General features: G+C 41.1%; 1 protein-coding gene across 1 annotated transcript in view; it reads left to right on the top strand.

Moving 5' to 3' along the window:
- Window positions 1-21,234, top strand: part of LOC126417004 (hemicentin-1-like) — a 140,389-nt gene that overhangs the window by 19,017 nt on the left and 100,138 nt on the right. Inside the window, exon 2 of the mRNA XM_050084891.1 lies at window positions 2,850-3,011. Within this exon, the coding sequence (XP_049940848.1) occupies window positions 2,850-3,011 (162 nt within the window). The remainder of the gene's footprint in view (window positions 1-2,849; window positions 3,012-21,234) is intronic.

The following is a 21,234-nucleotide window of genomic DNA, read 5'->3' as shown; positions in this document are numbered from 1 at the left end:
AGGCTACCTGCCACAATGATTCTTTCCAGGACTTCTGATGCCGCAAGATGATGGGAAACTACTCCTTGGAATACATGTGGAAGATGCAGCTGAGGCATTAGTAATATGATACCTGTTTAGGCAGGGGACTACAACCAAGAGGGCCCATGACGACCCCTTCACTATGGACAGGCTCCCTGCTGCGTATAGGGTTCAAAGAAATCCAATATTGTCATGGGGGCAAAAGAGGACAGTGGACATCAGAAGAAGATGACGTACCCCAGAAGGCGTCCTCGCCCATATAGCTGAACTGCGGATGAAGCGACAGAGCCATAACAATAAGAGGTGTAGAAGATCTAATCACACTACTGACAAAATGTGCACCACTTGATGCATCCTTCCCTAAATGATCCACAGTTCGGACAAATTTGGGAAGACATAGGTCAAACCCAGAAAGGTGACAATAACTTATTAAGCCAAAAGATTGAGAACTGCTTTTAGTCGCCTCTTACGACAGGCAGGAATAGCATGGGCCTATTCTGGAGAAGAATGGGGGGTGGGGCGTCTCCTCGTCTTGTGACAATATCAGTTTGACCCAAGACGACTGTAAAATCGTGGCCTAGTCAGATGAGTGCCGATTTCAGTTGGTAAGAGCTGATGGTACAGTTCGAGCGTGATGCTGACCCCACGAAACCATGACCCAAGGTGTCAGCAAGGCACTGGCGAGCTGGTGGTGGCCCTGTAATGGTGTAGGCTGTGCTTACGTGGATCATTAACAGGAAATTGTTATGTTAGGCTACTCGGAGACCATTTGCAGCCGTTCATGGACTTCATGGTGCCAAACAACGATGGAGTTTTTACGGAAGAAACTGTTCCATGTCATCGGGCCTCAAAACACACCATTGGTTTGAATTTTACCACCCAGATCGTCCGACATGAATCCCATCGAACATTTAAGGGACATAATCGGGAGGTCAGTTGGTGCACAAAATCCTACACTGGCAATATTTTCTCAATTATGGGCGGCTATAAAGGCAGCAGGGCTCAGGATTTCTACAGGGACTTCCATCGAATTGCTGAGGCCATGCCACATCGAGCTGTTGCAGGACACCATCAAAAAGGGATCCGACACGATAGTAGGAGATGTCCCATGACGTTTCGAAAGTTTCCTTTAATAATTTATTTACGTTTGATTTGTTACTTCACACCGGCTTGGTTGGTTGGTTGGTTGTAACTTTGCTATTGTTTGAGTGACTTTGTGCATTTCCAACTGCGGGAATACAATATGAATTTGGCCCTGTTTTATAATCTTTCTAATAAAATGTTCAAACTGATTAAATCCTGAACTTTACTATTAATCCCTTTAATTAAACAAAGTGGTTCCTATGCTTCAATGATTTGTGTAATAATGCTGTTCATGAAATGGTTCCTGTGCGTTGATAATTTTCGTAGCAAACTGATCCTGAAAGGAAAATATCTTACCTCGTAATGAAATTGCTTAAAAACGCGGTGCTTGCTGCTCTCTCCGCGCCAGTTGCAAGTTTCTAACTACAGTTGCTGAGTGCTTAGTGCAATGCTCCAGACAACAAGTAAAATATTTCATATCAATCATTGAGTGAGCCACACTTTACATAAAACTGAATTGGATCGACGACGTGGACAATGCGCTTAGGTGAAACATTACGTTAACAAACTGTTTTTGAATTATCTCATTTATTATTACCTGTACGAAATTTGTTACAACACTCATTGACATTGACAAAGGGCAACATTGATATCAAATTCTGACTGACACAAACGTTAGACAAATCATTAATAGACATGAAAAATACCTTACAGTGAAAATAACTCAATTTTTAATGAAAAATTTAAGCGTCTTTGATATGGATGAATCATTCAACAATGATACTCGCGACTGCAGAGTCAATAAATAAAAATATTACTCCCATTCCTCTTCAGACTCTTTTCATTCTAAATCACTAATCAGATCCTGCTCCTCTGTTACACAATATTCAAGTACAATTGGTTTTACTTAAACACAGATGCACACTTTACGTCTACATTGCCACGGGTCCCCTGCTCGGTGTCTTTCTCACTACTCCATTCTAACGATTGAACTTCCGCGCTCCTCGCTGCCATGCAGCGGTCACAAAAACATGCTCATCTTTCAATCCATATGTGGCATATAGCAAACCAGTGCTTAACAGTATTGGTTAAAACAGCCTCGGTTGCAATTTTAGTTTTTTATTATTCAACTACGCGTTTCGCCTTATTTAGGCATCTTCAGGTTATCTTAATTTGGTATTTCTTAGAAGGATCATTTAGTAAGTGTAGCCAAAGGCTGCCCTTTGGCTACACTGACTAAAGGATCCTTCTAAGAAATACCAAATTAAGATAACCTGAAGATGCCTAAATAAGGCGAAACGCATAGTTGAAAAATAAAAACTAAAATTTCAACCAAGACTGTTTTTAACCAATACGTGCTCATCTTCTAGTGACACAGCTACTCTGAGCAAAGGCTCTGCGCGAATAATAAGCGATTCAAAATTGTCGCTTAGCGTCTGAGACATCCATAATCAGTACAAATTCCAGAAATGCAAATAACAAACTCCCAATAGACCTGTTTTAGTTTCTCATTGCAGTGTAAGTTTTGCACATCAGCATATTTTTCATAAACGCTTCAAGTTAAATAAACGAAAAATTTGCAATATAGTAGTTTTATGAAGAGGGAGGGGGGGGGGTCAGGCGCACCTTCGATAGTTCTCCAGGGGCTCAAGGTCACCTCAGTACGATTCTGTTGTGGAGTAGTGCTCATTGTGTACGCGGTGGTGCGTCCTCCTGAGACAAGCTGTGTGTGTTTCACGCTGCAGGTGGCGTGGGTGCGGCGACGCGACTGGCACATCCTGACGTGGGGCGCCGCCAGCTTCACCAGCGACGGCCGCTTCCGCGTGCTCAGCTCGCACTCCGGCCGCGACTGGAGCCTGCGCATCCGGCACGTCCAGCGGCACGACAACGGTACCTACGAGTGTCAGGTGAGCCGAGGACCCTCCCCCACCCACACAGCTCGAGGCGCTCACGAGCAGGGCTGCTGCACGTAGTACGTATTTGTTACTGAGAAGCGAGTATTCCACGAGACTGTAGTTACTGTTTCGTTACTGCCTGAAATGTTTCATTCTCATGTGTTTTCTCCCCCACTCGATCCGTTTCGGCAATCGTTCTCTCCCATTTGTTAATCACAGCCGACTGAGCAACGGAAGCGTTTCAGTACTCGCCTGTCCTCTTTCCCGCAGTTCGTGCCTCTGCGATAGTTCTCGTGTTCCTTCACTTTCTTATTCTCTCAAGCGAGGTGCGTGAGTAGTGGATCACTGCCAGTTCTGGGGCGAGAAGTGCTCCCTTGAGCTGTTCCGACTCGCTCCTGACGTCAACTACGGGCTTTCTACGACGAAATTCTTAAATGGATAAGAACTTTTTATTCCTTATACAGTTGTGAGCATAGTCGCCACACCTTAGGTACACGAACATAGTCTAACCAGGAACAAAACAAACCCACATTAATCTTCATGCATTTAGTTCTTCTTCTTTTATGTCCAGTTTTTCAATATCAAAACCTTTTTTGCTAGGAAGAACTACAACCAGGAATATTTTGGACAGTATGCTGAATTCTGTGAGAGAAAACAATTTGCAATTTCGTGAAACAAGTAAAGTCTCAGTAAATCGATGTTCAAATAGTCCGTTAATCTGTGGTTGGCATTTATTTTTCCATGTACATTTATAATGATAATTTCTTCTGATAAGCCTTTTCAGAGTACGGAAGAATTTAAACAACATTCTTTTCAGAGCACAGAGACACTTACAGAACTGCCTTCTTTAACTTTCAGGCTACAAGCTCAGTTAATATAGGTTAATAACCAATGTTTAAACCAAATATAAAGTGCAGTCAGAGATAATGTGCCCACCAAGAATTGTAAGCATTGGTACACAAATTCCATTTCAGTATTTGTCACAGAGATTAAACTGACTCAATAAACCTATAGCATTCAAAGTTAGTTTCGGTAACCCTTATCCAAGTTAAATGTTAACAGTTCAAGTTCTCTCCACCCATAATTCTCGCAAACTGAATTGGAAACTTTTCGTCGTTGTTCTGCATATAGCAAATGACTATTAATTGAGTCAGACAGTACCTAACATTCCATTAGAAGTCAAACATGCGATGTAACAGTGATGAGCCAATTAATCATCCAAGTTCATTCCATATTCACTCTCAGGGGTATTGCTGTCACTTCATAAAACGTCTTATCATTCATTTACAACTTTCCTACACTTCGTCTGAGCTCTAATGAATTCCATTACAGTTGGATAATAAATCGTCCTTTGACTGTATGTTCTGATATATTATGTAGCTCCAAACTAATTTATCATTTACGTTTGAGGTATTTCCATACTCCTTCGTACTGTATCTTGAATAACAAGAATCACCATTACACACGTATCTGACAGAATATAAATGTAGATGTTCATAGCTTGATATCAAATACAACAGTGAGTACAAATTCATCATCACATTTATTAGCAAACCATTTCAATAATCACTGTCTTCCACGTCAGCTGCCACCCACTGGCTATTGGTTGAACTCCTGCAGAATCCAATATACCCACTGCTCCATCGCCAGCACAACATTACAACACCATGTATGGACTCAATCGTAGAATGTGAAACAAATAATAACAAAAGTTGGATTTTAAATAAAACAGTTTATTTAATATTTACAATGTAAAATTATGAGATATATTTATACTTGCCTGGCATCACACATCGGATTATATCAATTGTGTTAACAATTATCATAAACACTATGTCAGCATCACCACTTTCTTATCAGAATCAGACTTTCTTATGGTCAAGGCCATGACATCATCATGTGATTGCCCTGTGAAGGCTACACCCACCCCGCACGCTCCACCCCCATGCTGTGACATCCCTGCTTATGGAATCTTCATGTTGCAATGCTTTCATGCTTTCAGTTACCTACATAACTTTGGCTACTTTTCAAGGTCCCAACTATTTATCTAAAAAGATGCATGTACATCAATGTGAATAAGGGGCTTTGTAGGACTTTTGATAAGACAGTTAATGTGTGATTATATATATATATATATATATATATATATATATATATATATATATATATATATATATGGTGTCTCATTTATCTTGACCACCCTAAATAACTGTTTGTCCAGATGCAAATTACAAAATGCTTCAAGCAAATGTTCTTTAACCGTCAGGGGGACATCAATCAGCATGATTGCCTTCGTTGTAGCTTTGTTTTTTACAAAGATATGAATAGCGGTATGACTTTTTTAAATGGCATCCTGTATTTTTCATTCGGTAATTCATTTCCTCTCCTAAAGACCTATTCAAGAAAGTATCACAGTGTACCATTTACTGAAGCACAACGTTATTAATTACATAACACAACACTGACTTTGAGTTCAGGATCACAAACTCTTCCACTTGCTGCAGTTGTCAGAAAACAAATGAAAAATAAGTAAAAACATAACACAAAATGGACTTTGATTCTCCTGTACCATTGCCCAGGAGTAGAGTATTCAAAGGTGCTCGAAGTGGTAATCCTGGACACCGATACTTACTGCTTCTAGTGTTGCCTGCTGAAGAGAATGACAAGCAAGCACGATGCCTTCGTGCATGTCCTCTGGAGTAGTTGGAGTTTCGCAATAGACAACGTCTTTAATACATCATCAAAGAAAAAAATCCGGAGGATTTAAATCAGGAGACCTGGCAGGCCAAGTAACTGTTCCTCCTCGACCAATCCATCTGGCAGGATACCTTCGGTTCGGAAAACGACGTGCACGCAAGGCATTATATTATCAACCATCGTGTTGATAGCACATCAGCATTCTGGTTCTTAGTGGTACTTCATCTAGAAGAGGGGGAAGAATTCTTCTGAGGAAGTTGGCATACGCTGTGCCGTTTAGACTACCATTGATGAAATAAGGGCCAATATTTGTATTTGTAGTACTAAGCATCCCACACCAGACGTTAACTCTCCATTGACGCTGATATTCCACCTGTCTAAGCCATCGTGGGTTGTCGCCGGATCAGTAATGCTTGTTCTTTGTACTTACCTATCCTTTGTTTAAGAAGGAACATTCATCGGTAAATAGAACATTGGACAAGAAGTTCGCGTCGGGGGGATTTGCTCCTGTGCCCACTGACAGAACTGTACACGATTCTGGAAAACATTCCCATGCAATTCGTGATGTAGGTGTACATTGGAAGGATGGAACCGCTGACGTGTAAGAATACGATGTGCACTGATTTTAGGAATACCAATCTCGTGTTCAAGCTGTCGTGTGCTCACATGTGCATTCATAGCAACGAAAGTGAGAACAGTAACTTCGGCAGTATCGTCTGTGCAAGTCCTTCGACGATTACGTTGGCGTAATCGTCGCAGCAAGATGAGAAAACATTCGTCGGGAAATTGGGTTCTTGTCAGGATATCGCTCTCTGTACAGTTTCGCTGCCCGAGTAGCATTTCGCCTACCTTCAACAACAAAAACAACAACAACAACAATACAAGAAACGTTATGTCGATGCAGTGTGACGGAAGGACAGCCTTTACTGTACGCGTACACTACACAACAGGAATTACAAGCACTAAACTACTGTACTAAATGTACCCGTACGTAAGAAAACAGTATTGCAATTATTTTCTGCTAACTTACATTCCCCATAAATGAGCAGCATTTCTACCTTCTCTTCGTTGGTGTACATTCTACTCACAGAACTCTTCAACTGACGAGGGTTGACGGAATGACGGGTGTGCATTCTACTTATGTTTACATTTGTCCTCTGTCAATGTCAGTACGTGGATGTGTTCCATTACTCCGAGTACCTGCACCATGCTCTAGAAGCCTCAACGTCAATGTTGTCTCATGTAATTAATAACGTTGTGTTACAGTGAATGGTACACTGTAATACGTTTTTGAATAGGTCTTTAGGAGAGGAAATGAATTACCGAATGAAAAATACAGGATGCCATTTAAAAAAGTCATATCGCTATTCATATCTTTGTAAAAAAAACAAAGCTACAACGAAGGCAATCATTCTGATTGGTGTCCCCCTGACGGCTAAAGAACATTTGCTTGAAGCATTTTGTAATTTGCATCTGGACAAGCAGTTATTTAGGGTGGTCAAGACAAATGGGACACCTTGTATATATAGCCACAACATCTCGGTAGATGATATTACATTGTCTGTATGGTTATGAGCTACATTTTTCATATGGCTTAGCAAGCCAATGGCAGCACAGCTTCTCTTGCCACATTTGTCACAAGTATATCTAGCTGCTGAGGCAGGAGCAGTGGTAGCAATGCGGAGCCTTTAGTGCCATAATCTGTCTAACAAGCCTTCATCATGCTTAGACATTTCAGATGATATATCATGACACCGCACTGGTCTCATGCTAGCCCTTGGCTCCCACTTGTTCGTATTGATGCGAAAGCTGTCCATATCTCGTTTACAGACGTCCTTGAACCTAAAAAAATGGTTCAAATGTCTCTAAGCTCTATGGGACTTAACAGCCGAGGTCATCAGTCCCCTAGACGTAGAACTAACTAAACCTAACTAACCTAAAGACATCACACAAATCCATCCCCGAGGCAGGATTCGAACCTGCGACAGCAGCAGCAGCGCGGTTCCGGACTAAAGCGGCTAGAACCGCTCTTCCACAGCGGCCGGCCGTCCTTGAACCTCGATACAGGACGTTCTACAGGTATTTTCGCTGTAGAAATCCCTCTAAGGGCCACCTCACGTGGCAATCTCTCAGAATCCATACAGTAGACGTGTCCCAGCCAGTGGAGTCATCTCTGTTTCACTGTAGCTGAAATGATGTTGCAGTTAATTTTAGATAGTACTGCTTTGTTGTCACTCAGTCCTTCCATCATGTCACTCTGAGGATGGATCTCAGGCATCACTTGTAGAAAGCATTAAGGTGATGTTCTTGTTTGGCATAATTAGTCGACGCTTCCGATGTCTACAAAAGGATGCTGAGGACACAAGTTTGATATACAAGAATTTTATTGGTCAAAGAGAGTTTTTGTTTTTCCAAACGCATGTAGAGAGCTTGACAAAAGTTTTAGCAGCTCTTCCAATGCGAACATCAGTCTCTTTGTCACCAAACATGTTTGAATCTGTACTGGATCCAAGATAGCAGAAGTTACCCACGACTTGCAGAGTAGTTCCATTTAATGTCATATTCGGCTGAGTATTAGCACCCTGAACTATAATTACGGTCTTTCTGCTATTTACACTCATCGGAAGTAGGTGGCATACATGACTAAATCTTGATACTAGCTCTTACAGCTCTCCTGCAGAGTTCGCAACAACTGCAGCGTCATCAGCGTATAGGAGTTCACTAGCGATTATCTCATAGCGCTCTGTCTTACTCTTCAAAAGACTGACGTTGAAAAGCCTTCCATCTTTCCTAGTATGCAGGTGTACACCAACATTTCAATTCTCAAAAGCCACATGGAGTAGAGCGAGAAGAAAATGCCGAAATGTGTAGGTGTCAACACATAGCCTTCTCTTACGCCAAAGTTCACACTGAACGTTGGAGACGTACTGCCATCGAAGATTACAGATCCATGCGCAGTCCCATGAAAAGGTCGTATTAAGGACAACAAAGTTGGTGGGCATCCTATTTTTTCCAGTATGCTGTAGAGTCCCTCCCTACTGACGCTGTCGGAGGCACTGTTGAGATCGATAAAAGCCACATATAATGGCACTCTTTGTTCGCGGCACTTTTCTTATAGTTGCCACAAGGTGAATACAATGTCATTGTAGATCGACAGCTCGAAATCTGTCTGTGACTCGCCGTAGATCCGAGCACTCAAAAGTTTCCAGTCTTTTCAGGATTATCCTCGTATACACCTTTCCAGCAATGCTCAGGAGAGGTACTCCTCTATACTTCTTACAATCACCTCTGTCACCTTTTCCCTTATAGACTGTTACTGTATTTGCATCTCGCAGCCGGCCGGTGCGGTCGAGCGGTTCTGGGCGCTTCAATCTGGAACCGCGCGACCGCTACGGTCGCAGGTTCGAATCCTGCCTCGGGCATGGATTTGTGTGACGTCCTTAGGTTAGTTAGGTTTAAGTAGTTCTAAGTTCTAGGGGACTGATGACCTCAGATGTTCAGTCCCACAGTGCTAAGAGCCATTTGAACCATTTGCATCTCGCGTATCTTGAGGTATCAGGCCTTCATTGGGAAGCAGGGTAGGACTCAAAGCGACTGGTCTGCTGAATGTGAAAGTGAGTTGCGCCCAAGTATCGACAAGAAACGTAATGTTCAAATACAGTTTATGAATAATCCTACAGAACAACGAACAATATCCGATAACAAGGCCTCAAATCAGATCTGCAACGATTTTCGCGCTATTTGAATGAATTTTGTTATTTCATGGACAGGATGTCAAAAAAAAAAAAAATTGTTTTTGTCATGCCTTTTCATAGATGGTCAATATGCCCCCCTTGAGATGCACGGCTTATGTTAATGCGGTATTCAAATTGTTCCCACACTGCAGCGAGTATGTCTTGAGTTACAGCTGCTTTATGCGATGTCTCAGTTCACACATTGTTGTTGGTAACGGAGGCACATAAACAGAGTCTTTTATAAACCTCCACAAGAAATAATCACACACAGTAAGGTACGGTGGCCTTGGAGGCCAGTAATGTAAGGCTGAATCATTTGGTCCAGTGCGACCAATCCATCGTTGAGTAATCATTTTATTTCAAAATTCCCGCACTTCCAAATGCCAGTGTGGCGGCGTCCCATCCTTTTGGTAAATGAAGTCATTGGAGTCAGTCTCCAACTGTGAAAAAAGAAAATTCTCAAGCATATCGAGATATGTGGCTCCTGTAACAGTGTTCTCGGCAAAGAAAAATGGACCATACACCTTTTCCCACGAAACTGCACAAAACATTCAATTTCGGAGAGTCCCTCTCGTGTTGTACAACTTCATGTGGTTGGTCCGTACCCCGTATTCTCTCTTATGAGGGTTCACCCTCCCATTCAAATAGAATGTTGCCTCGTCACCAAACACTAAGCCTGGAAGAAAATTGTCATCCTCCATCTTACCAAGAACGAAATTACAGAACTCCACGCATTGTTGTTTGTCACTTCAGAGAAGAGGTTGCAGTAGCTGAATTTTGTATGGTTTCATGTGCACACGTCACGCAACACGCGTCAGACGGACATCAGGGGCATGTTGAGATGTCGTGCTGCACGGCGCGCGGATTTCTGCGTTCTTCTCGTGAAACTATGGCTGATGCGTTCGACGTCTGTCTCTAACACTCAACACTCAGGAACGGCTCGGCGATTTGCCTTTACACAAACAACCAGTTTCTCGGACTTGCTGATGCCACCGCCCAATGCTCTGTGCTGTAAGAGAATCCACACCATGTCTAGTACGAAAGTCACGCTGAACGGTTATTACTGACCCGCACAACGCAAAACGTAGAACACAAAACGCTTTCTGTCGTCCCGAATTTTACTAGAACCGAAGTGGGCGCCCACTGCTGTTATCTAGTGGGAACCATGCAACAGTCAAGAGTTTGCTCTATCCAACAGTACGTTGTTCACGCAACTATATCAGATAACATTATAGTTATGATTTTTTTTTTAAATCAGATGTTTATTTTTGATACACCCTATGTTTTATAGGAAACAAAGTTGTTATTTTTAAAAAATTGTAGCTTTTCCTACTTCACTATGGAGTGCGTCAATGCATCTTTCCAAGAGGACACTGTCTTCGTGTCAGCCGCGTGTAAATATTCCACACGTATAATAAGACAGTTCTTTTTTACTTTCTTAAAATATTGTTTGAGTCCTCCACGAAAGGGCAGCCTGGGAGGGAATAAAACCGCTCATCAGCCGAAGGTGTTATATATTTAATACTAATCTCAAAATACACAAAAACAGATCAAAGCAAATTACGTTTTTTAAATACTGTTTGGTGAGAAATTTTTATGATTTTTTTAAAACACTTTAAACGATTTTTATATCACATTTAAAATATAATCACTGGTTATAATAAATCTGCTATACTATCATGATGATGCTGTGGGAATTCCATTGTTAAACGCAGCGAATAGAACAGATTTGCGGAAAGACTCTACGAAGGGAAGGGATGACGTACAAGAAGAAGCAATGGGAGGCGACGTGGAACACACAGCGGATCTTGTATTAGAGCGTAATAGCGCTTTGGGTCACTTCTGATCAAATAAGGCCGTACTGATGGATCATACGGACGACCCTATTCAAGTTGGAATGTGGAATCTTTGGTACTAGAAACATACCACCATAATTTCGGAAAAATATCGTACACGTAATCCCGAACTGGGCAACGGCAGGTAAGTGCTAGAAGTAACGCAGAATCAGCTTAGCCTCCCATGCTTCCAAGTGACTGACAAAAATAATATAAAGAAGAATGGAAAACAGAATTTAGGATGTGTTAGATGACTATCATTTTGGCTTTCGAAAAGGTAAAGGCACAAGGAAGACAGTTCTGGCGTTGCGATTGCTAGTGGAAACAAGACTTAAGAAAAATAAAGACATATTCTTTGGATCTGTCGACCTGGAAAAAGCGTTCGGCAATTTAAATAGCGCAAGGTGTTCGGAATTCTGAGAAAAATTGCGCATGTGCACTGATGCAAACTCCAAGGGTGTGGTACTTCGCCGAGTCACCATGCATATATGCTTTCTCAGGCAAGACGAGACACGTGCAATCTCCAGACATGTTTTGCTGATTCGATAAAAATGCATGTGAGCTTTCTCAAGTGGTGACTAGACTATCGTTTCGTAACTGCCGCTAAGCGACCCATGTGTGTTTTGTACAGTTAAAGAACTAATACTTACATACAAGGTGTTTCAAAAAGAATGACCTGATAATTACGAAACATGGGATGTGCCAGCAAGGAATGTGTGTTGTTTAAATGGCGCTGGCCTAGAGTTTCAGAAAATCCACGGAAGTCTACTCGCCGTATAACCACGCAACTGGCAGTGCCTCATACGACTGTCTGTCGACTGTTAAGGCGTCGTTTCGTCTATAAACCATACAGACTACAATTAGTGCAACTTTACAGGTTGATAACAAAAGCAAACAGGTTGATTTCAGCAATGTTCTGCTAGAGCACATGGAAGAGATACATTTTTACCACTGTTAATTTTCAATGATGATCAACCGACATAGCGCGCGCATAATGGATTCCAGGACCTTCATGACAGTATTGAACACGAAAGACACACCTGAACTGAACGTTTATAGTGCCCTTCCTCGCGAAAAAGTGGACGGGCCCTTCTTTTTTCAGGAAAGCAGAGTGACGTTGCAGACTTGGCTTTGTCCACAATTTCAGGAGGACCCCCACGGCTTCATTTTCCCACAAGATGGAGCCCCACCACACTGGCACAATAACGCACGTCAGTTTCTTAATGACACTCTGACTCAACGCTGGGTAGAGTGCACGGGACCCTGAGAGACTGCCCAGCATTCTTGGCCTCCAAGATTGCCAGACATGCCTTCTGCGATTTTTTCCTGTGGGGATACGTGAGGGAAGTGTGTTATCTCCCCTTTACCTCGTGACATAGAAGAAGTGAAGAACAGAATAACAGCCGCCATAACTTCCATAAAAGCAGATACATTGTGTAAAGTTAATGAATAACTTATCCGTCGTCTACATGTTGTTCGTGCTGTTGCTGATCGACACGTAATGCATTTGTAATAGAATAGCTAAAACTTTAAAATTTTGTATTTTGCAATTCATCTCAAGTTTATACTATGTTTTTATCAATAAATTTGGAGTTTTGAGATCAGGTCATTTTTTGAAACGCTTCGTATTTCAGTGAATAATCCAGAGAATTTTACATGTTATTTTGTTTTAGTACAAAGATCTAATGTTAGCTCGTTATCAAAAGTTTAACTTTCGATTGTCTTTGACAGAAGCAAAACCAAACAGCCACAATGTTAAGGATTTTCGAAGTTATACTCGAGTGAAACGAAAATATGTGGTATAAGTGATATGCCACGTTAAAGACCTCTCCAAAACACCTTAATTTTAGTGGTCTTTGTTGTGCTAAAGTGTCAGCAGATGTGACGCTGGTAGATAACCGTGCTATACATCTTGATATTATTTAGAAAGAGTCTGTAAACTTTTTTAGGGAGCCTTGGCACCATACTTCCAATAAGTAAGTGGTGCAGCCTTCCTAGAAAGTTCGTTTCAGTACCACCAGTGGAAGCGTCAAGTTCATCGTAGCCTGTAAGTTACACCAGTAGTGTCAATATCTCTAGATGTTGTTAATACATAATACAGAGATGTATAGAAGTGATAACACTATGACACGTAATTTGAGAGTCTACAGAATTCTGACTATCTGACGCTGCCAGGTATGACGGCAGCTTTCGTATTGTTTGGTACGTTATGCTGTACCATTTAGTTTTAATTTTGTCCGAAGAAGGTGTCCCTTGACACCAAAACCTACGTTACAAACTAATTGTGTTCGCGACTGAGGGCTGTGTTTTTCAAAATTTTGTATCATCACCTTCCCTGCTTAACGTATTATATTAGCCACATATATTATCAGAAGAAAGAAAACTGGCGTTTTACGGGTCGGAGTATGGAATGTATTGATTAAAGTTAGATATAGTGGGAATTAGTGAAGTTCGGTGGCAGGAGAAAAAAGCCTTTGGTCAGGCGAATACAGGATTATAAATACAAAATCAAATAGGGGTAATGCAGGAGTAGGTTTAATAATGAATAAAAAAATTGAAGGGCGGGTAAGCTACTACAAACAGCATAGTGAACGCATTATTGTGGCCAAGAGAGACACGAATCCCACGCGTGCTACAGTAGTACAAGTTTATATGCCAACTAGCTCTGTAGATGACGAAGAAATTGATGAAATGTATGGTGAGATAAAAGAAGTTATTCAGGAAGTGAAGGGAGACGAAAATTTAATAGTCATTGGTGACTGGAATTCGATAGTAGGAAAAGGGAGAGAAGGAAACGTAGTTGGTGAATTAAAGAGGAAGCCGCCTGTTAGAATTTTGCACAGAACATAACTTAATCATAGCTGACACTTGGTTCAAGAATCATAACAGAAGGTTGTATACATGGAAGAGACCTAGAGATACTCGAAGATTTCCGATAGATTATATAACAGTAAGACAGAGATTTAGGAACCAGGTTTTAAATTGTAAGACATTTCCAGAGGCAGATGTGGACTCTAACCACAATCTATTGGTTATGAACTGTAGATTAAAACTGAAGAAAATGCAAAAATGCTGGAATTTAGGAGATGGGGCCTGGATAAACTGAAAGAACCAGAGGTTGCAGAGAGTTTCAGGGAGAGCATTGGGGAACGATTGACAAGAATGGGGGAAAGAAATACAGTAGAAGACGAATGGGTAGCTTTGAGGGATGAAGTAGTGAAGGCAGCCGAGGATCAAGTAGGTAAAAAGACGAGGGCTAGTAGAAATCCTTAGGTAACAGAAGAGATATTGAATTTAATTCATGCAAGGGGAAAATATAAAAATGCAGAAAATGAAGCAGGAAAAAAGGAATACAAACGTCTCAAAAATGAGATCGACGGAAAGTGCAAAATTGCTAAGCAGGGATGGCTAGAGGACAAATGTGAGGATGTAGAGGCGTATATCACTAGGGATAAGATAGATACTGCCTACAGGAAAATTGAAGAGACCTTTGGAGAAAAGAGAACCACTTGCATGAATATCAAGAGCTCAGATGGAAACCCAGTTCTAAGCAAGGAAGGGGCAAGCAGAAAGGTGGAAGGAGCAAATAGAGGGTCTATACAATATTCTTGAGGACAATATTATGCAAATGGAAGAGGAGATAGATGAAGATGAAATTGGAGATATGATACTGCGTGAAGAGTTTGACTGGGCACTGAAAGACCTAAGTCTAAACAAGCCCCCGGGAGTAGACAACATTCCATTAGAACTACTGATAGCCTTGGGAGAGCCAGTCCTGACAAAACTCTAACATCTGGTGAGCAAGAAGTATGAGACAGGCGAAATACCCTCAGACTTCAAGAAGAATATAATAATTCCAATCCCAAAGAAAGCAGGTCTTGACAGATGTGAAAATTGCCGAACAATCAATTTAATAAGCCACAGCTGCAAAATACTAACACGAATTCTTTACAGACGAATGGAAAAACTAGTAGAAGCCGACCTTGGGGAACATCAGTTGTGATTCCGCAGAAATATTGGAGCACGTGAGGCAATACTGACCCTACGACTTATCTTAGAAGCTAGATTAAGGAAAGGCAAACTACGTTTCTAGCATTTGTAGACTTAGAGAAAGCTTTTGACAATGTTGACTGGAGTACTCTCTTTCAAATTCTGAAGGTGGCAGGGGTAAAATACAGGGAGCGAAAGGCTATTTACAATTTGTACAGAAACCATATAGCAGCTATAAGAGTCGAGGGACATGAAAGGGAAGCAGTGGTTGGGAAGGGAGTAAGACAGGGTTGTAGCCTCTCCCCGATGTTGATCAATCTGTATATTGAGCAAACAGTAAAGGAAACAAAAGAAAAATTCGGAGTAGGTGTTAAAATTCATGGAGAATAAATAAAAACTTTGAGGTTCGCCGATGACATTGTAATTCTGTCAGAGACAGCAAAGGACTTGGAAGAGCAGTTGAATGGAATGGACAGTGTCTTGAAAGGAGGATATAAGATGAACATCAACAAAAGCAAAACAAGGATAGTGGAATGTAGTCTAATTAAGTCGGGTGATGCTGAGGGAATTAGATTAGGAAATGAGGCACTTAAAGTAGTAAAGGAGTTTTGCTATTTGGGGACCAAAATATCTGATGGTGGTCGAAGTAGAGAGGATATAAAATGCAGACTGGCAATGGCAAGGAAAGCGTTTCTGAAGAAGGGAAATTTGTAAACATCGAGTATAGATTTAGGTGTCAGGAAGTGGTTTCTGAAAGTATTTGTATGGAGTGTAGCCATGTATGGAAGTAAAACGTGGACAATAAATAGTTTAGACAAGAAGAGAATAGAAGCTTTCGAAATGTGGTGCTACAGAAGAATGCTGAAGATTAGATGGGTAGATCACATAACTAATGAGGAAGTATTGAATAGGATTGGGGAGAAGAGAAGTTTGTGGCACAACTTGACCAGAAGAAGGGATCGGTTGGTAGGACATATTCTGAGGCATCAAGGGAGCGCCAATTTAGTATTGGAGGACAGCGTGGAGAGTTAAAATCGTAGAGGGAGACCAAGAGATGAATACACTTAACACATTCAGAAGGATTTAGGTTGCAGTTGGCTCTGGGAGATGAAGAAGCTTGCACAGGATAGAGTAGCATGGAGAGCTGCATCAAACCAGTCTCTGGACTGAAGACCACAACAACAACATGTTCTGTTCTGTTGTAAAACAATAATTCAGACAATTTAGACACGGAAATATTTTATGTGGAGGTCCATTGTGCCTTGCACCAAACTGGGTATAAAGACTGATGCTAGGCACATTTCTTTACCCAACTTGTGTTTTGTACAGTTGTAGAACAATAATACAGAAAATTAAGATGTGGAAATTTAATTTGAAGGTCCATTGTTCCTTGCACTTTTCTCATTGCCAAGTGCAGTTTAAGCTGCAAGTTAGATCAGTAGTGCCAATAGCTTTACGTATCTGGCAAATAATACAGGCAATTTAGATGTGAAAATATGTAAGTTAAGGGCCCATTATGCTTTGCACCACGCGGGATACAAATATCGATCTTTACTCGTTGCAAAGGGGGAGGGATTGGCTGTGTCACATTAATGGTTGTTAAAATTGTAGGCTGCAATTAGCTGTTTCACTTTAATGGCTGGTAAAATTCTGGCAATTGCAGCGGAAGATTCCCAGCATAAGAAGTCAGCCGACGGGATTGTCAAATGTGGTGGAGGAGTGAAGAGTTTTCAGAGCAACCTCTTGCTTTTGGGATGCAGCGGAAATGGAAAACACTGTATTAAGGCCACCCAGCGTGTATCCAGAGGACATGTGGCCTGTAACTGAAAAAATACCGTGGTTATACCTCCACTGGCAAAAGCTTCTGTGTTAGTGCCCTAATGGGGTCTCTAGGAGGGGACTACAAGGAGGTGGTAACCGTGAGAAAGAGACTGAATAACCAACGAAAGGTTAGCATTCTGTGAGTTGGAGTGTGCAATGTCAGAACTTTTAACTTAGTAGGGAAGCCAGAAAAAGTGAAACGCAAAGACTCAGTCTAAATATAGTGGGGGTCAGTGAAGGTTAATGGAATAAAGATAAGGTTTTATGATCAGACGCACATATAGTAATATCAACAACGGCAGAAAACAGTGTGAAGGGAGTAGTTTCCGTTATAAATACGAAGGCACGTCAGTGAGTTACTGCAACTCGTAGGGTTTCTAGCATCAGAACCAAGAGCAAACCAGTATCAACATCGATAATTCAGGTACACATGTCGATGTCTCGAACACAAGATGAGAAGGTAGAGAAAATGTATGACCATACTGAACGGGTAATTCAGTGTGTAAAAGGAGTTGATAATCTAATAATCATGGAGGACTGGAATGTAATAGTAGGGGAAGAAGCGGTATGGGAGAATATGGCCTCGGTAGTAGGAATGAAAAAGGATAAAGATTGAGTTCTGCAATAAATTTCAGCTATAAATAGCGAATACACTGTTCAAAAGTCACAAGAGGAGAAGATATACTTGTACAAAGCCTGGGGATACGACAAGAGTCCTGCTGGGTACATCATGGTCGGACAGAGATTCTGAAATCAGATATTATATGGTAAGTCGTATCCCGGAGCAGATACTGACTTGGATGACAATTTAGTAATGATGAAGAGTAGGCTGAAGTTTCAGACTAGTACGGAAGAACCAATGTGGAAAGAAGTGGAACACTGACGTACTGAGGCATGAAGAGATGCGTTTGTAGTTCTCTGAGGCAATAGCTACAACGATAATGAGTACCGAAGTAGGCACTTCAGTTGAGCAAGAATGGGTGTCTCTAAAAACGATAATCATAGAAGTTGAACAGACAAACAAAGGCACCAGGAAGGTAACTACAAAGAGACATTGTGTAACAGAAGAAATACTTTTAATGATCGAGGATTGGTGGGAGTACAAAACTGCTCAGGAAAACCCAAGATCATAAAAATACATAACTTCGTAATGAAATAAGTAGGAAGTGCAAGGAAGCCAAGGAAAAATGGGAACAGGAAAAATGTGAAGAAATAGAAAAAGGAACAGTCGTTGCAAGGACTGATTCAGCGTTTAGAAAAGTCAAAACAGCTTTCGGTGGAAGTGACATTAAGAGTGCAATGGGAATTCCAAACAAGGAAGAAGGGATGGATAAAATTCCCTCGGATTTTCTGAAATCGCTTGAGGAACCGGCAAGCAAGCGACTATTCAAGTTGGTCTTTAGCGTCTATGAGTCTGGAGACATAACATCAGATTTTCGGAAAAATATAATCCATACAATTCAGAAGATAGCAATGGTAGATAAGTGCGACAACTATCGCAAATCAGTTTAAAGTCTCATGCATCCAAGTTGCTGACAAGAATAATATACAGAAGAAGGGAAAAGAAAAGGAGGATCTATTATATGACGATCAGTTTGGTTTATGAAAGGGTAAGGGCACCAGAGAGGCACCTCTGACGTTGTGATTGATAATAGAAGGAAGACCTAAGAAAAATCAAGACACTTTCATAGGGTTTGTGGACCTGGAAAAAGTTTTCGGTAGTGTAGAATGGTGCAAGATGCACTAAAACTTGAAACGAATAGGAACAAGCTATAGGGAAAAACGTATAATCTACAGTATGTATAAGAATCGAGAGGGAACGATAAGAAAGGGAAACAGAGAATGACGTGTAAATAATAAAGTATTCAATGAACTGTGGATGAAGCCCGACCAACAGGCATTACTTGCATTGATCAAAAATGAGAGTGCATTGAGAATGGCTAGTTTCTAGCTGAAATCTAGATCTGCCAATAAAATTTAAAAATGGCGACTGATAGCTGAAATCTATTATTTAAAAGTCAATATAACAGTCACTAAGTGCAACAGCTTTCTGAATGGAAGGTAATCTGATAAAGAATGAAGTACTTGGATTAAAAAGTGTGTAAAACAGGGATGCACGCTTTCGTCTCTAATATTCGATCTATGCGGGTACTCAGAAAGAGTCTGAGAAGCTTGTAAAGGTGCCACAGAGGAAGCTGTGCTGAGAAATAATTCTTAAGAAAAAAGTTCGATGCGTTGGCCGTTTCGAGTTATTTAGCATTTAAATTAGCCAATCAGATCGTCGTGCATGCAAATTCAAGCAGTCTGCCAGAGACTGTGCCGCCAAACTTGCTCTTCGTTTGTTTTCGTCAAACCGAACAAACGTAACTTTTTCTCACATAGCTCAAATTTATCACTTCCGAAAAAATCACATTTTAGCTCGTAATGAGCATTTGAACAAATGGTAACTCATAGACCCACAGATGTCTATGTATTGCCGCATTTCAGCGCGTGCAAGTGCTTGAATCAACACGTGCAATGACCTGATTGGCTCAGTTCAGTGATAAATAGTTCGGAAACAGTGCAACATATCGAATTATTTCTCAGCACTACCATCCCTGCAACATCCTCACAAGCTTTTCGTACTGTCTCTGACCACCCTTTATATTTAAATAGTAATGACGGAAATAAAAGAAAGGTTGAAGAGTGAGATTGAAACTCAGGGCGAAAGGATATCAATGGTAAAATTCGGTGGTGGTGAAGATGAAGATGAATTGAGCACAGAATGTGGACTGAGAGTAAACCGAAAAATGACGAAAGTAATGAGGAGTAGCAGAAATGAAATTTAGCCATAATCTTAATATCACAATTGAAAACAAAATAACACAAGGCAGTCGAAGCAAGGGCATAAAAAGGAGATTATCACAGGCAAAGAAAGCATTTATGGCCAATAGAAGTCTGTTGGTATCAAACATCGGCCTTAATCTGAGGAAGGAATTTCTGGAAACATTTTTTTATTGCACAGTATTGAATAGCAATTAATCACAAACTGTGGGAAAACCGTAAGAGACAGGAACCGAAGCGTCTGAGATATGGCACTACAGAACGACATTGAAAATTAAGTGGTCTCAAAAGATAAGGAATGAGGAGGTTGTCCGCAGAATCGGCATAGAAAAGAACTTGTGCAAAATGCTGACAAGAAGAAAGGAAGGATGATAGGATACATTTCGTATCAACAAGAAGTAAATAACATTTGTTGACTCCTAAGATGATGCTAAGACAATTTGAACCAACAACAACCGAAATATTGTATTGAAATTTACGTAAACGATATGAATGAACCATGTGAAACGTAAAATTGATATCTGACACTATCGCATACTAATTCAAGAACTTTTTTCCAATAATGTTATACGACTTTAGCTCCGCATTCGCGTGACAGAACCGATATATTGCAGCAGCCTCGCCTGCTTCTGTATATCGCTTATCGATGGGAACGACCCTTGGGAAGTAATATTCTCCAAGTTCGTAACATCTATGTCAATTTAGCTACGCCACTCGACGAGAGTAATCGAAGACACGCTGTTATTAAATTCCTGACAAAAGCCCTAGCGCTTTGAAGAAGCTATAGAACTCTTACGGCTGTATATGACGGTAGTATTACAGTGTAAGAAATAAGCTGTCAAGTCGGGCGTATGTGGAGTTAGGTCAAGGTCAGGGATGGAAACTTCACCGTGCATGCAATTCCTAAACAATTTACCGGCTGTTTCAACACAGCAGTTACAAACTCTCAGGAGAGAAAGAGTACAGGTAGACGATGGAAACGTCACAAACGCTTCCCTTGCGTGGTAGTGACACAGGACACAAAACACACGAAAGGAAGCACACTATCAGGTTGAAACAACATGTTTATAGTGGTTAGCACACCTAAAATGCTGGGACGGCTTTGGCTGGAGTACCCTGTGTATGTGTGAGTGTTGGCTGCTCTGTCGGACATGTCTTACAGAACAGACACCAAAATTCAAATGGCTCTGAGCACTATGGGACTTAACATCTATGGTCATCAGTCCCCTAGAACTTAGAACTACTTAAACCTAACTAACCTAAGGACAGCACACAACACCCAGGAACAGACACCAGTCGTGATGAGACGGTTGGTGAACACAGGAGGTACCTAGA

Source organism: Schistocerca serialis, chromosome 8 (genome assembly GCF_023864345.2).
Source record: "Schistocerca serialis cubense isolate TAMUIC-IGC-003099 chromosome 8, iqSchSeri2.2, whole genome shotgun sequence".
Lineage (NCBI taxonomy): Eukaryota > Metazoa > Arthropoda > Insecta > Orthoptera > Acrididae > Schistocerca > Schistocerca serialis.
The sequence above is the reverse complement of the archived record's forward strand: the minus strand, read 5'-3'. Positions and strand labels throughout refer to the sequence as shown.